This window comes from Ptychodera flava, chromosome 1 (genome assembly GCF_041260155.1).
Source record: "Ptychodera flava strain L36383 chromosome 1, AS_Pfla_20210202, whole genome shotgun sequence".
Taxonomy (NCBI): domain Eukaryota; kingdom Metazoa; phylum Hemichordata; class Enteropneusta; family Ptychoderidae; genus Ptychodera; species Ptychodera flava.
Window position 1 is genome coordinate 42,853,633 of NC_091928.1, and position 16,656 is coordinate 42,870,288.

Below are 16,656 nucleotides of genomic sequence, written 5' to 3' on the forward strand. Positions count from 1 at the left end.
AAAAACGTTGTTAATTATTTTAGCAATCACCTGGACAGAGAATAATTTCTGCAAAGTATTGGCCTGCTGGTATACACAGTAACTGTTAATGCAGTGTATCTCTGAGTTCAAGTTTTACTTATGCCATCCTAATGAAACAGTATAACTAAACATGGTTGTGTCAATTTTATTACTATATTGACCAATGCCCTCGCGACATTCGGAATAATAAGGTTGTAAGGATTATACCTCGCTATATTTCCCTAATAAAAAATGCGTATAAGCTTTCATACAATACATGTCAACATCACTGAATGAATAATTCTCAGTGTTCAGCTGTCCCTAAAGGCAGAGTAACGACCGCACATTCATTTATCACAAGCATTATACGCAACTCTTACAGACTTATTTACCGAGAAGAACTCAAATTCAGTGATCGTTTTATAAAGCAAATCCCAAAAGTTTATACATATCAAAGTCAAAAAGTTAAAACAAAGGGCGTTTCAAGTTCAGGGGTGAAAGACGGCGAAATGTTGAGAGTCGCAGGATTATGAAGAATACGTGAATGCAGAATTGGAAATACCTAGTGATTGTCAGTGAAGAAATAAATATAAAAGTCTTAGCAACCGCGCTTCAAAATCTTGAAATTCATTTTCAGGGATTCTTGACCTTCAAATAGTTTACGATCAAGGCAAAAATCTGCAATTGTTGCGACAACAATACAAACAGAAGCCTTACAATAGGTCATATTTTGACAGTGGTTTCCAAACAAGCTGGCGTGATAACCCGAGTAGTACTTTCGACAACCAGCAGCCAAATTCAACTCCGTTAAGTTAACATAATGTGCACGATCACTCGAGCTAATCGTAAGTAGTCGATGCTCACCTTTGCGCCCATTCTGTACCTCCTTACCAGGTAGAAGAAACCTGCAGTCTTCAGTGTAATGTTCAATGAATGATTTTATATCTCCTGACTCATACAGGGCCGTCATTTTGGCAAACTTTTCGGCGAGAACAGAGAGCACGTCAGCTGAATCGACCATCTTGATTCTGCAAAAATTCTAGATGCCTAGATGGCCGGGACCCTGAGCTATGAGGCCAATTGAAATGACTCCGGAATGTCATGTTGTTTTCTGACCTTTACTTTTATTCAAACGAGTTCAGTCGGGTTCGAACTCACAACGTACGGCACACAGTCACCTAGCGGAGAAGCCACAGACAAAACCGCTCGGCCAAATCCCGCTTTCAAAATAGAGTGGTTCAATAACCGAGCTTACAGTTGTTACAATTTTTTCTGACTGCTACCCCTCCACACGCTTGAAATTCGTGAAACATTTTCGCCCGTATTCTCGCTTATTACACAACACACACAAACTTAATCAAAGCAATAAATACATCACTTAAATCATAGACCCTCGAGGGTCTATGCTTAAACTAGGCGATAGACAGCCTAGGGGACAATTCTGTCCACCAGCAGAGCTATCAACCCAGGGTAGAAAATACAGTGTTTGCAATAGGGTTCGAACTCACAACGTACGGCACCCAGTCACCTAGCGGAGAAGCCACAGACAAAACCATTCGGCCAAATCCTCACTCTCAAAAAGAGTGGCCCAGTAAGTCTTAACCAGGGAGAGGGTCTATGTCTTAACGGAAACAGTAAAGCAAAGCTCTTGGTACATAGAGTTCAATTTCTCTCTGAAAGACACAGTTTAGCTCACGTGTTTTAGTAATGTCCAACTGGAGCAGGTGCAGCCAACGGAGCTATTTATCAAAAAAGCTAAAGGGAAATTTTAATTTTGCTTGATTAGCAGGGGAAATATTTTAAGTGGCAGGGAAACAAACTTTAGTTTTTTGCCGGGCAGCTATCGGTTGATTGTCCTGGGGACAGTGCTTGGCGAAAACGAGGAGAGGGGAAGCTACTTTTAAAACGGGGACAGGGGAAATTGAGCCATGGTGTTTCCGGCGATGGGGACACAGGGAAAGTACTTATACCTTTTACAGGTTACCCAGACTACCTAGCCTTGTAATAGTTTCGCTTAAACGGAATATTTCGACCGTTCTCTTTCAAAATCAAGAATAAAAATCAGGGGTCATCGTGCAAACTTTAGTACTAGAGAAACAAATTACCCAAGATTTACTGATATTTGAAATTCAAAATGGCCGCCATCCCACTGTTAACTCAATTAAGAAAAAATAAAATTTTCGATTTTCGAAAACCTGAGCAGGTAAAGGTTTTTCTGTCTCCAAGAGCTTCAAAGTGAGCCCCCACAAGTGGTAGATCAGAAAAGAATTGTAAACGTTTGAGAGTCCGAATATCTGTCCCTGAGGCTCGTTGTACGTTTACATTAGATTCTCAAAAATCACCTCACGCGGTAGAAATGATTGCTAGGAGACGAAACTTAGAAATGACCAGAGTTTGATGTTGACCCAAGCTTCCGGTTGATTTCTATAGGTCCATGTTAAATATGTAAAAATCATGGTAAGGGAATTTTGAAGGCGTTATGCTGGAAGAGCTAACGGAAGCCATTACACATGTTCTAAAGGCTGGAAGACCTTTTGTTCCAGACAAGGCAGTCCCTTCCTCTTCATGAAGACGCAAGCCAGGAAGAACAGTCGTAGGATGGATATTTCTATCTGGCTGCTCTAGATGTAGACATTATAATGCGATCATGGGAGTACACTGTACTCTCTCAAGTTTTCAGAACATATGATGGATCTGCACAAAACGTAGATATTTTGTAGGAAATCTCGTGCATATTTGGCAGGTTTCGAAGCCGTCGCGCCGGCAAGGTTGTACAAAACTTGCATAGCTTACCAGCATTCCCCTTCACTTAGTAATTAAAAGCGGTGAACGGATGCCAAGATTTCGATCAATAGCATTCAACAACACGCCAAGAACCGAAATGTAAGTACCTTCCTTTTGGACTTTAGCCTTTCATTTTTATTGAAATGAGTATGAACGTGCAAATAAATCCATAGTATACATTAAGTAGTTCATCTAGGATTACTTTACATTCTTGCAGATATAGGTAATTAATTGGAAGTACGGATTTCTTTTTACTTGATACTGTATAGTGACATTACATTTAAAGGTGGGGAGACTCGTAGTCTCGACTTCCAGACCTTGATCGCTTCGCTCTTGCATAATAATGATAGAAAAGTGCGTCGAATCGAGTTGCGAAGTGACGAGGCATGTCTGCCCCTACCGCCAGCGGCGCACTTTACTTTGATGTTTTAAGGTGGCGGTAAAGGCTAGAGCGTCAGTTATAAACTTCAATAAAACTATTAAAATATAAAAGTAGTCAACATTCTCTGTGGAATAAAAAAAAACTAGACATTTGGGGTCAAAGGCATTGCAGAGTTATAGCCTGTTGAAACTTCTGAAAAACTGACCAAATAAGAGGAAGTTGGGGAGTCCTTACTGTATTAACTATGGTATAGGTCCTTTAGCTTTTAAAAAAATGTTTGAAAAGGGAAAGTCATTTTTCGCTGTTTTTCAGGAAAGTTTGACAAGGCAGTGCTTGCATTCAGAATGCGTGACTGCTATTGTAATGCATTTTTAGATTCTTTTAGAGTCAAAGAGGTGTCAAAAGTGAGATTAACCAAAAAAACTGCTCAGTGACTTCAAAAGATGGGTGCAAATATGGCTTTTTTCAACATTTTTGACAGAATAACAGTTTTCCTACATAATTTTATGCCAATTTAATCCAACCATTGAAATGAGATATGGACATGGAATTTTTACAGCCTATTAACAAGGTTACAGACAAGAGGAGTAAGGCACAATTTTCCTGTATTTGGAGTACCTTTTGAAAAATCAAATTTTGAAATTTGAAAGAATTTTTTGATATGTAAACCCATGTAAAATCATAAAAACAAATTGTATTTACAAATCCTGCCGTACTCATCTTACAATTAATAGTGTCTATATATTTATAACTAATCTGGCAATATTAATACAATCCAATTATTATGAAATTCAAATATGTAAAAAATATGAAAAAATAAATTTTAATATTTACTGGTGTCATATTTCAAAAAAATGGCTGCAAATGTACAATTTTTATATACTGTGGAGAAAGTATTAAGTAAGGGAGTTATCCTGAAAATGTGAACTTAATATCCTGATTCTAACACTTGAAACTTGACATTAACTCTGAGAAAAGAATTGGTACAAAAATAGCCTTTACCACTACCTTAATGCTTCCGCGAAGCAAACAAGGTCTGGAAAGCGAGACCAGGAGAATAGATCCCAGGGATAAATTTGTCTTGAAGAAGATTGTGGAGGTGTCATAGCCTTTTGTTTTCCATTGAAATTGTGATCTAGGAAATAAATTTCCTTGCAAGACAATCTGACCAATGACATGGGTTTTTAACTTTCTTTCAATCAAGGTTTCCCGCTGTCTCCGTTACTATTGTTGCAATCAATGTGTATGTAGTAATTGCCATTTATTTTCTTCAAGATGACGAGAAACTTTCCGGTATCGATAAGTGATCCATCCTCTTTTAATGTGGAATATGTACCGCAACTGTACGCCAGGTCTCCAAAACCAGCTGCCTCTTTTTGTGTGATAGCCATCTTAGCAGTGCCACTGGTCTTCATTGACTGGAGGATGTTGTAAATAGCTGGAGAAGAAGCGAATTTATTATGAGACAGTACAGCGTTCGGCTGTTTGCAAAGATGATGGTAATTGAACAATACCACTTTAACACAATTGGAACAAATTTGATGTGATTGGATATAGTAATAGTGTTGGTTCAATCTGCAAATGTAAGCTCATCTGCTTTAATTTCCTTTTTTGCAATATACTCGATTTTATTGGTGATTTGTAATGTTGTAACTTTAACCTATAAGCTTAGAGCATCTAACACTTTCGAGAAAATTGAACAATTAAATTAAAGGTCTCCCAAATTAGTTCAAATTGTGTTCTCTTCTCATGCTTAATTTGACGAGCCGATCTTGACTACCTACTTGCCATGCGTAAACTTATGTTTTACTTGACATTAGTAAACAAAACGAAACAACGGTACATGACATGTTTAGATGTCTAGTGATAATACAACCTTTGTCATCTAAATCACCAGAAAGTACTGAACGTTGCAATAGAATCGACAGTAGTCAGCATTTTAGGCTTTGCTGTGTCAAACAGGAGTCGCGTTGTTTTTTTGGCAGCAATTCCCTGGACAGAGCACAATTTATACACATTACCAAATGATGAAACAGTCTCGCTTAACACGGCAGCGGTTTCATAGCTATTTTGACCAGTGTATAAGTTTCGTTTGGGATGAAGAACGTTGTAGGCATTATTTCTCTATACTTCACTGATTAAAATGTGTAACCTTTCATGAAATACAAGTCCACATAACTGCGTCGATAATTCTTAGTGTTCACCTGTCCCAAAGGAGGGGTATACAACTGCGCAATCATGTATCACTAGCGTAATACGTAACACTAAGCCTACAGACTAACAGAGAAGAACTCGATTTTACTAATCTATATGAAAGGTATATCCCAAAAGTAGTGCATCTAAAGGTCCAACATAGTCAAAACAAAGAGCATTTCAAGCTTTAGGGCAGAGGTCGGCGGAATGTTCTCTGGTTGCGGGTATAACGTGGATCTTCGGATGGAGAATTAGAAATGATCAGGGATTGTCAGTGTGAAAGAGACCATTAAATTCTTACCAACGACTGCTTCAATATCTTGAAATTAGGAAAATACATAAAAGCATGATCACTGAAGCTGATCTTAGTAGCCAATGTTTACCTTTGCGCCCATTCTGCACCTCCTTGCCTGATAGAAGTAGCTTGCAGTCTTCGGTGAAGTGTTCACTGTATGATTTGATATCTCCAGACTCATACAGAGCCATCATTTTTGTATACTTTTCAGTGAGAACAAAGGAGACGTCAGTTGAACCGGCCATCTTGATTCTGCAGAAGTCTGTAACGCCCTGTGTACGATGCCATGTGTTCAAGGCCTTATGCGGCCTCCCGTGAGCACACAGCATCGTACGCAGGGCCCCTGAAGTTACAATAGTTTATGACCCGAGACCCCGTCCCAGTGAATGACCTAGGGCGCGTCGTTTGCTGACCTATTTCCCCCGGTGCTGCAGTAAGACCCAAGTTAAAAATAGAATTAACGCTACAGTAAAACAAACCTCCACATACATTTGATTTCAGAGATTTGTCTCAAAGTAGAATACGCCAGACTACGGATTCGGACCCTCAAATTTTACACTACTAGTCTACTGCTTGTGGGGGTTCAACTTTGAAGCTCTTTGGATAAGTAAACTTTTCACTGTCTTAGTTCTGTGAAGATCGAAAATTTAATTTGTCTTCAGAGAGTTCATACATGGATTACTGCTATTTAGTTTCAAAATCGTAAATGTAAAGTAGTTTGTTTCGCGGGTACCAAACTTTGCACAGTGATCCTAAATTTTTTTCTTGATTTTTTAAAAATAGATTGGTTCCTGCTTTCCTTGACTAAAGTAGAATCAGAAAGTTATAGTCTTCCATTTCGAGGCGCATACTACCGTAAACTAAAATGCGCCTCAAAAACAGATGTTCAAACACTAAATGTTTTACAATACTTTTCTGGTCTATCGCTTGTTGGGGTTCAGTTTTAAGCTCCTGGAGTAAATGGAGGATTCAAGATCTTATTTTCGTAAAAAAAAAGAAAATTGCATTTCCCAATTCAGTTAACACAGCGATGGCGGCCATTTTCTAGTGCAAGATTTTGGAAGGTAAACGTTGATTTTCATTCTCAGTTTTGAAAGAGTATCGCTGAAATATTCCCTTGGGAAAATTTCAAGATATTTTAAATCTTTCAGTTTCGAGGCGCGTATATACATAAATACATACATACATACATACATACATACATACATACATACATGTAAATGGAGACAGAAAGAGGACCAAAGAGATATGGTTGTCGTTCGTCAAACTTAAAGAGAGAAGAAACTGCTGGTTTTCCGTTGTCTATTTACTTTTTTAAATGAACAACCTAACGCATACATTCAATACATTTGTGCATTTGTTACCGTATTTTAGTTTTGAAGATAGATGTTACAAATCGATATCGCATTATGAGAAAGTGTCATTGTTACTGCAGCAAGTTCAGTGTTGCCAAATAATCTGGTCTCGCTAGGGTGCTGGCGTTTTCGCGCTTGAATTGTAACAATCGACGTGTATGTAGTAAATGCCGTCGATTTTCTTCCAAATGAGGAGATACTTTCCGTAATAGAGAGTCGTCGATCCATCTTCTTTGAGCAAGCTGTACGTGCCATAGTCGTACGCCAGATCGCCAAACCCAATGATTTCTTCCTGGTTTAATATCAGCTTTTTCACTCCTGCCACCTTGAAGTTGTTCATGTCGTTCACAATAACTAGGGTTTTTAAAAAAGAGAACGTACAGTTCCAATTAAAATGAGTCTGACAAAATATAAAATGCATACTTACCTAAAAACCTAAAAACATAAATGAGTGTTCATTTGACAAAGTCAGTGTAACATATTTTCGAACCTTTAGTTGAAAAAAGAAAACATGGTGACGAATATTATAGGCATTAAAATCTAGACCAAAAAGATTGTACTGGTAACTTAAAATCACAAGAAGTACTTATGAAGTGCGTGGAAAGGAAAAAAAAGTTGCGTTAAGTTGAACGTGAGGACTTAGTTTTCAGAAACAACTTTCTACTTCGAACAAAAACTAAAAAACTATCGATATGGTTTGGAATCAGCAACATGATTAGATTAATGATATTGTGTCAAGGTAAAAGGAATGTTCGCTTTGCAATCCTCGTTTTGTTGCGTATCGATTTACATGCACTGTAGTTTTTCCTCAAAATATCAGGGCAACATGTTTTCATTTTTATGAAATTTTTCTGTAATTTTTTCCATGATTTTGGACACGATTGGAACTAAATTGGGATAATTGGATTGGCACAATTTCTCAAGAATTTTAGAAATTTGTCTAATATTACACCATATTTGCTCACCATCTTTAAAATTTTATTAAAATTTACAATGCTGTTGAAATGTTATGAGTAAGAATCAGTGCATGATACTATATAATGCAATATTGTTCAAAACATTTGAACAATATTCATATTTGAATGAAAATATGTGAGCTTGTCTGTAGTTTCTTCATTGCTGAAACACTAGCAATAATCTCAGTTTGTCACTTTTCCTCTAACAAAATGAAGCTTTTCGATTGATTTAGAGTTAAGTCAGTCAGGGTCATTTAAAATGTGCCCTGACTGAATATAATGTTTTTGAAGCCTTAAATTCACGAAAAAGTCAGGGGCATTTCAAAAGTGCCCTGACTCAAAAGTCGTCAATTAGAGAAATTTTAAGGATTTTGTCTCGTTTCTTTAGTACATTTACACAAAAATGAACTTTTTTCATGAAAATCAATCTAATGAAAGAGGTATGCAAAAATCGTTGTATTTTCGTTATTTTGTTCGATGAGAAAAATATTCCACATTTTACACTATTCTATCATTTTGTAAAATTTCAGATGTAAAAATTTCGATTTCGTTACATTTTCCTAATAATTACTCTCATCCAATTTTCCCAAAATAGTTCCAATCGTGTCCATGATTTTGGACCAAATGGCAATAAATTTTTGTGGGCTGCACTTCTTGACCAAAAGTTTGGGGAAAATCTGAAAACAGTTGTCTAGATCTGAAATTAATTGTTGGCGTTGTATTGTATAAATGCAACACAAATTGACTTTTGCACTCAAAGGGTTAAGGCAACCATGTAGCATCCTTTCATTTTTTGCAAATTCGTGAATAATATAGTCTGTATACCAGTAAAATAGCAATGTTTTGGCGGACGGACGGTAAATATAACGTTCCGTGTTTGTTAGATAATCATCGTCCTTGAACTCTTCATGTCACATATGGTATGGCTTCGTTTGTACTGCATCGACTTCAAGGGCTGTTGACCTTTGTATACTGTTTCATCATATCAACCTTTAATCAACCCTGGGATTTCAATGACGGTCGACAATAAGTACTACAGAGGGGTAGCTGCAAAATTGTAGCTCTACGGTGAGGCGGTCGGTGAGTTTTGGTTTTGCGACCTCGCTCACCAGTAGAGCTACAATACCGAAGGCCCTGTAGCATACAAAATAAGCGCGTCACACATGGCGCGGCATTTTCATGTAAAATCCCACATATTTACTGCATTTGGTCGTACCGATTTATCACTACTGAAGACTAAACACTATACTACACTAACCTTGTCGTTTATGGGGTTTGGTATTAGCACAGACACGTCGATCGCGTTCCATAAACATTGAGCGTGTTTCTGGGAGCCGCCATTACCGGAAGTTGGTAAAGGCGGCTCCAAGAAATGTTTTTTGAAGGCGATCGACGTATTTGAACAAATACCAAACTCCATACACGACAAGGTTAGTGTAATATAGTTTTTAATCTTCAGTAGCGATAAATCAGTATGACCAAATGCAGTAAATATATGGGATTTTACATGAAAATGCCGTGCCATGTGCAGCGTGCTTATTTTGTATGCTTCAGGGCCTTCGGCATTGTAGCTCTACTGGTGAGCGAGGTCGCAAAAAACAAAACTCACCGACCGCCTCACCGTAGCGCTACAATTTTGCAGCTATACAGAGGGGCATCATTGTTGTCCAGTTCTGAGTGGACTGGCAGCAAAGAGCGCTTTCAAAAGGTTTGATTTTTTTGCTCCCAAGACCATGTGAATTATGCGAAGTCAGAAATCTAAAATATACCAATGCAATTTATAAGTTTACCAGCCATGTGCCAGCCATGTGCGCTTATCAAGATTCAAGGACTGGATTTATGCCAAGATGTATGTGTGAAAGACAGAGGGTCAACTGCGTGAGACGTTCTTCAACATCAACACAAGCATCTTCACAATCAGCTGCATCTTGGGTAACTATAAATACTTACATTTGCGTCCCTTCTGCACCTCCCGGCCCGGTGCAAGTAGGGTGCAATCTTCAGTAAAGTGTTCACTGTATGCTTTAAGGTCTCCGGACTCATATCTGTCAATCATTGAGTCGAATCTAGCTCGGAGAGCGGTGTGCAATTCAACATCAGCCATAGCCATTCTGACTCTGCTGTTCGGAAGAATGACAAATCTGACCAATCGCGTCCAAGGATTTACAGACGACCTCAAAAGAGGGATAAAACTGTAGCAAGTGAAAATGAATACGGTAAAATTTAGGCCGACCACGATGCTGTGTGTTCCGCTACAGCTAATCGCCCGTAAGCGGGGCGGTTAGCTGTAGCGGAACACACAGCATCGTACGCAGGGATACGGTAAAATTAGGCCGACCAGCGGGAGATACAATACTTGTTAAACAGCAGAGGATAAAAACTGCAATGGTTAAAACAAATACTGTAAAATACTGACCGACCAGCAGGAATTAAAACACTTGCAAATCGCAGAGACCAAAACACACAGACGTTTCGGGTACAATCCTTCGTCAGTAAAACTCGCTGTTGAACGTGAAGACACAAGAAATTAAAACAACCAATCAGACGACAGAACGATCAAACGTATTAAAATATGCCTGTTCGAGTTTATGGCGGGTAGAGTCGGTGGCACAGTCCCTCTATCCACAGAGGGACTGTGGTGGTGGCAATAATAGCAGACACTGCCATGTCAGACCGACCACGATGGGAAGGTTTACAGAAATGTTTAGCCACGTTTAGTCACGGTGCGAAGGTGTTCAGCAAAGCGATCGCCTAGGCGACGCTTTGTTTCGCCAATATATAACGTGCTGCAGTGTGTGCATTTGATGCAGTAAATGATATTAGCCGACGTGTATGTGAACACGCCGGAAACATTGACTCTACCACCCGGGCCCTGCCAGGAATGACAATCATTCAAGGCCCGCGTGGTAGAGTCAATGTCCCAATGACCTTTTCAAACTTGGCGCCAGCCGGAACGAATACATATTTTAATGCGTTTGATCGTTCTGTCGTCTGATTGTTTGTTTTAATTTCTTGTGTCTTCACTTTCAACAGCGAGTTTTAGTACTAACGAAGGGTTGTACCCGAAACGTCTGGGTGTTTTAGTCTCTCCGATTTGCAAGTGTTTTATTTCCCGCTGGTCGGTCAGTATTTTATTGTACCCGAAACGTCTGTGTGTTTTAGTCTCTCCGATTTGCAAGTGTTTTATTTCCCGCTGGTCGGTCAGTATTTTATTGTATTTGTTTTAACTATTGCAGATTTTATGCTCTGCCTTTTAACAAGTATTGTATCTCCCGCTGGTCGGCCTAATTTTACTGCGTCCAATGATTTGTTTGTTTGACCTTATTTGACCTTCATGAAGATGGAGTGTCTTCCATAGCGAAAAGGGGAGGGGTATCATGGCCCAGAAAAAATTGTATGCTTTGTAAAATATGTAAGTTAAATTTCAATAGATGAATACGTTGCCTGGTGTAGATATGGAATGAGGTCATGTGCGTCTCTACAACCATTTCTTATAAGGGGCGGGGTCGTCGGAGCTGAGTTCAAAGGTCGTATGAGAACCATGCCAAAGTAAGCACTGTATCCCAGCAAGCCCGGCAATTTCTTTGCTACGGTTCCGTAGCCCTGTCACTCCCTGGTTGGTTGTGTGGGGGAGTGGGGGGCTACGGCTTAGTCAATTGGAAAAGTGCACAGTCACGCGCGCCGAAAATCTTGCGGGGAGAAAGTGAGCGTTTTCTTGCAGTTCTCTTGAAAAACAACAAAAAACATAATCCGGAGTCGGGTGTGCATCGAGCGCCTACCAACGTAGATGAGCACACAGCATCGTACGCAGGGCCACTGAAGTTACAATAGTTTATGACCCGAGACCCCGTCCAGTGAGTGACCTGGGGCGCGTCGTTTGCTGACCTATTTCCCCGGTGCTGCAGTAAGACCCAAGTTAAAAATAGAATTAACGCTACAGTAAAACAAACCTCCACATACATTTGATTTCAGAGATTTTTCTCAAAGTACTAGAATGCCCCAGACTACAGATTGGGAATCTCAAAATTTACACTACGGGTCTACTGCTTGCGGGGGTTCAACTTAGAAGCTCTTTGGATAAGTAACTGAGTAAACTTTTCACTGTCTTAGTTCTGTGAAGACCGAAAATTTAATTTGTCTTCAGAGAGTTAATACATGGATTGCTACTATTTAGAGTTTCAAAATCGTAAATGTAGTTTGTTTTCTCGTGAACCAAAATTTGCACGGTGATCATTAATGTTTTTTTTATAATTTTTAAAAATAGATTGGTTCCTGGTTTCCTTGACTAAAGTTCAATCAGAAAGTGTAAAGTCTTCCATTTCGAGGCGGGTACTACCGTAAACTAAAATGCGCCTCAAGTACAGATGTTCACACACTAAATGTTTTACAATACTTTACTGGTCTACCGCTTGTATGGCGGTTAAGTTGTAAGCTCGTGGAGTAAATGAAGGTTTCAAGATCTTATTTTCGTAAAAAAAGAAAATTGCATTCCCAATTCAGTTAACACAGCGATGGCGGCCATTTTCTAGTGCAAGATTTTGCACGGTAAACGTTGATTTTCATTCTCAGTTTTGAAAGAGTATGGCTGAAAGATTCCCTTGGGAATATTTCAGATATTTTAACTGCAGCATGTGTTTTATTTTTTGTATTCGGAAGGGGAATATGATTTGCTACTTACCTATCTACCTACTTACTTACCTACCTACCCACCTACGTGCGTGCATGCAGGTTGGCCGGGGGGGGGGGGGCATGCATTCATTCAAGCAGGCAGGCAGGCATGCATGCATGCCTGCATGCATACATACATTCACATACACGCACACGTACGTACATACATACATACATACATACATACATACATACATACATACATGCATGCATGCATGCATGCATGCATGCATGCATACATACATACATACATACATACATACATACATACATACATACATACATACATACATACATACATACATACATACATATGGTGTCGTTTTTCAAAACTTACAGAGAGAAGAACCTGTACTGGTTATCCCTTGCCTATTTACTTTTTCAATGAACAACCCAACGAACACATTCAATACATTATTTGTGCTTTTGTTACCGTATTTGAGTTTTGAAGATAGATGTTACAAATCGATATCGCATTATGAGAAAGTGTCATTGTTTACTGCGCAGCAAGTTCAGTGTTGCCAAATAATCTGGTCTCGCTAGGGTGCTGGCGTTTTCTCGCTTGAATTGTAACAATCGACGTGTAAGTAGTAAATGCCGTCGACTTTCTTCCAGATTAGGAGATACTTTCCATGATAGAAAGTTGATCCATCTTCTTTGAGCAAAGTAGACGTGCCACAGTCGTACGCCAGGTCGCCAAACCCAACTACTTCCTCCTGTTTGTACATCAGCTTTGTCACTCCTGCCACCTTCAAGGAGTTCATGGCGTCCTCAATAACTAGGGGTTTTTTTCAAAGAGAAAGTACAGTCCCAGTTAAAATGAGTCTGACAAAATATACAATAAGCATGCTTATATAAAAACATAAATGGGTGTTCAGTTTGACAAAGTTAGTGTAACCTATTTTTGAACCTTATTTTTAAACCTTTAGTTGAAAAAAGAAAACATGGACACGAATATTTTGGGCATTACGATCTAGATAAAAAAGACTGTACTGGTAACTTCAAATCACAACAAAATACTTATGCAGTGCGTAAATATGAACCAAAAGGTTGCGTTAAGTTGAAAACGTGTTCAATTCATGGACACACGGAGGAATTAGTCTTCAGAAACAACTTTTTTCTTCGAACAAAACCTACAAAACTATCGATATGGTTTGCAATCGGCAACATGATTAGAGTACATTTCACCTAAGTACCGCAACTCAGCGTTTGAGACGTTTACAATCCACGTACAAAACACACGATTAGCTTGGGTATCACGGACACATTTCAAAGTCACCGACTCGTCGATTAATTAAAGTAAACCAGCATGGGGCAGCCGCTGTCTTGACTGAGAGATAACAGTTGACTAGACTTGATCTACAATGTAACTGTTTCTTTTACAATTTCAGCTAAGAGTTCAAGAGGTGAAGGTATTCTCACTAGAAACTAACTAAAAAAGCAACACAATGTAGATCAAGTGTATCTCTCAGTCTGGACAGAGCGGCTGCCCCATGCTGGTTTACTGTAATTAATCAATGAGTCGGTGACTTTCAAATGTGTCGTGATACCCAAGCTTATCGTTTGTTTTGTACGTGGATTGTGTCCGTCTCATACGTAGAGTTGCGGTACCTAGGTGAAACGTAATGTAGATTAATGATATTGTGTCAATTAAGGATAAAGGAATGTTCGCTTTGTAATCCCGGTTTGTAATCCTCGTTTTGTTGCGTATCTATTTTACATGTAACCCTTTGAGCACTGTAATTCCTCCTACCCAAAAATATCAGGGCAACATTTTATCAATTTTTATTAATTTTTCTGTAACTTTTTTATGATTTTGGACCAAATGGACAATTTTTTATAGGCTGCACTTTTAGACCAAAATTTTGGGAAAAATCTGAAAAAAAATTGTCTAGATCTGAAAGTAATTGTTGGCGTTGTATGGTGTAAATGCAACAAAAATATACTTGGGCATTCAAAGTGTTAAGGCAACCACATAGCATCGTTTCAATTGTGCAAATTCGTGAAAAATATAGACCATATACCAGTAAAATAACAATGTTTTGGCGGACAGACGGTCAATATAGCGTATAGTGTTTGAGATAATCATCGTCCCTGAACTCTTCATGTCGCTTAGATATGGCTTCGTTTGTACTCTACATCGACTTCAAGGGCTGTTGACATCTATATACCGGTTCATCAAATCAACCTTTGTTCAACCCTGAGCTTTCAATAATGGTAAACAATAAGTACTACAGAGGTGCACTAATATCATTGTTGTCCAGTTCTTAAGGGCAGCAACAACAGCTTTCATAAGGTTTGGGGGTTTTTTTGCTCCAAAGACCATGTAATTTATGCGAAGTTAGAAATCTTAACTATACCAATAAAAGTTATCAGTTTACTAGCCAGCTGTGTGCGCTTATCAAGATTCAAGGATTGGATTTATGCCAAACTGCCCAGGTAAAAAAAAGAGGGCTGACTGCGTGAGACGTCCTTCAACATCAGTACAAGCAATCAGCTGCATCTTGAGTGATCTACAAATACGTACCTTTGCGTCCCTTCTGCATCTCCCGGCCCGGTGAAAGTAGGGTGCAATCTTCAGTAAAGTGTTCACTGTATGCTTTAAGGTCTCCGGACTCATATCTATCAATCATTGAGTCGAATCTAGCTTGGAGAGCGGTGTGCAATTCAACATCAGCCATTCTGACTCTGCTGTTGGCAAGAATGATAAATCTGACCCATATCACGTGCAATGATTTGGATTTGTTTGTTTCACCTTATTTGACCTTTATATAGTGGGAGTGTCTTTCAAAGCGAAAAGGGGTATCAATCATGGCCCAGAAAAAAAACGTTTGCATGGTTGGGAAAATACATGTTAAATTTCAATGTATGAATACGTTGCCTGGTGTATATACTAACAACCATTTCTGTTAAGGGGTGGACCATTTGATATCCTGGGGGGCTTGGAAGATTGGTGGAGAGCCATTATTTTTTTTCCCACGTGCTTCACCATGAATTATTTTTTTTCTACAGGGCATATGCTGGCAACTTTTTTTTTCACTTTCCTTCTTCGAGATATATTTTTTTTTTACCAAATTTCGGTGCACTGTTTGTTTGCTTGTTTTTCACACCCAGTAACAAGATGCTGTTCTATCGCACACAGACTATATTCAAGAAACTAAATGAAGTTATGTAAATACATATACATTTTTGATTCACTTTACAAAAACATATTTGTAAAATCATGTACATTTATGGTATTTACTTGTCAGTGTTGTCCTTACTTTGAAAGTAGCCAGGTAATTTAAGAAAGTAGACGGTGGACTGCTAGGGAGCAAAGCGACTGAGTGGCGAGTGAGCGTAGCGAACGAGGGGGGAGAGCGGCGCGAGAGGGGGGTGTCCCCCCTCTCGCAAGGCGAAAAATGAAATTTTGGAGTGGAAATGGTTTCTCTGGTGGCATCTGAGGTGACATTTACTGACTGAAACAGTACTTTTGTTGTGTGTCTTAGACGTGGCTCACATACAACAAAACAAACAAACGTGATTTTGTTTTGTTTGTATTATTTATGACACACTTATGGTTTTATTTGCAGTGAAGATGTAACATTTAATCTTAAATCACCTGCTGTCTGCTCATTTCATTGCCCATTTCCCATTATTCATTACCACATAGTAGTTTCTCCCCAAAACCATCAAACTCATTCAATTCTAATCAAAACGCATTCGCTTTTGTTAAGAAAAACATTGGTAAGATAATTCACTATAACAGTGTTCGCATTTACGAATAAAACATGCGTATATAGAAAACTCATAACAATGAAAAAATGTGTAGAGAGTCGATCCAATGCGTAATAATATTACGCATTGGATTGAGTCTCTACGCATTTTTTCATTGTTATGAGTTTTCTATACGCAAACGATAATAGTAAAATGTTTGCAGGCTGTCTCTCTTCTTGTGGTATTTTGACAAAATCCTTACATTCAGATTTACACATTTCTGGAAAACACTGGTGAGCAATTTCAATTTCAGCATACTTCCTCTAA

At 38.8% G+C, this 16,656-nt stretch overlaps 1 protein-coding gene and 1 long non-coding RNA gene across 2 annotated transcripts; both read right to left on the minus strand.

Moving 5' to 3' along the window:
- Nucleotides 1-4,365: 4,365 nt before the first annotated feature.
- LOC139145016 (uncharacterized) lies at nt 4,366-5,899 on the minus strand. The gene is made up of 2 exons (XM_070715910.1): nt 5,743-5,899; nt 4,366-4,604 (listed from the first exon to the last, which is right to left on the minus strand). The coding sequence occupies exons 1-2, from the start codon at nt 5,897-5,899 to the stop codon at nt 4,366-4,368; spliced, it is 396 nt and encodes a 131-aa protein (XP_070572011.1).
- A 970-nt stretch (nt 5,900-6,869) lies between these two features.
- On the minus strand, nt 6,870-10,499 carry LOC139140247 (uncharacterized). Its single transcript, XR_011553967.1, has 3 exons — nt 10,382-10,499; nt 9,916-10,157; nt 6,870-7,363 (listed from the first exon to the last, which is right to left on the minus strand). It is a non-coding gene; the product is annotated as an uncharacterized lncRNA (long non-coding RNA).
- Nucleotides 10,500-16,656: the final 6,157 nt, after the last annotated feature.

What these genes read in the sequence shown, in the direction of transcription:
- LOC139145016 (XM_070715910.1), bottom strand. Translation starts at nt 5,899, where the DNA reads ATGGCCGGTTCAACTGACGTCTCCTTTGTTCTCACTGAAAAGTATACA. An exon ending in GGTGCAGAATGGGCGCAAAG is followed by an intron (nt 4,605 to 5,742) that starts GTAAACATTGGC and finishes CTTCTTCTCCAG; the next exon opens with CTATTTACAACATCCTCCAG.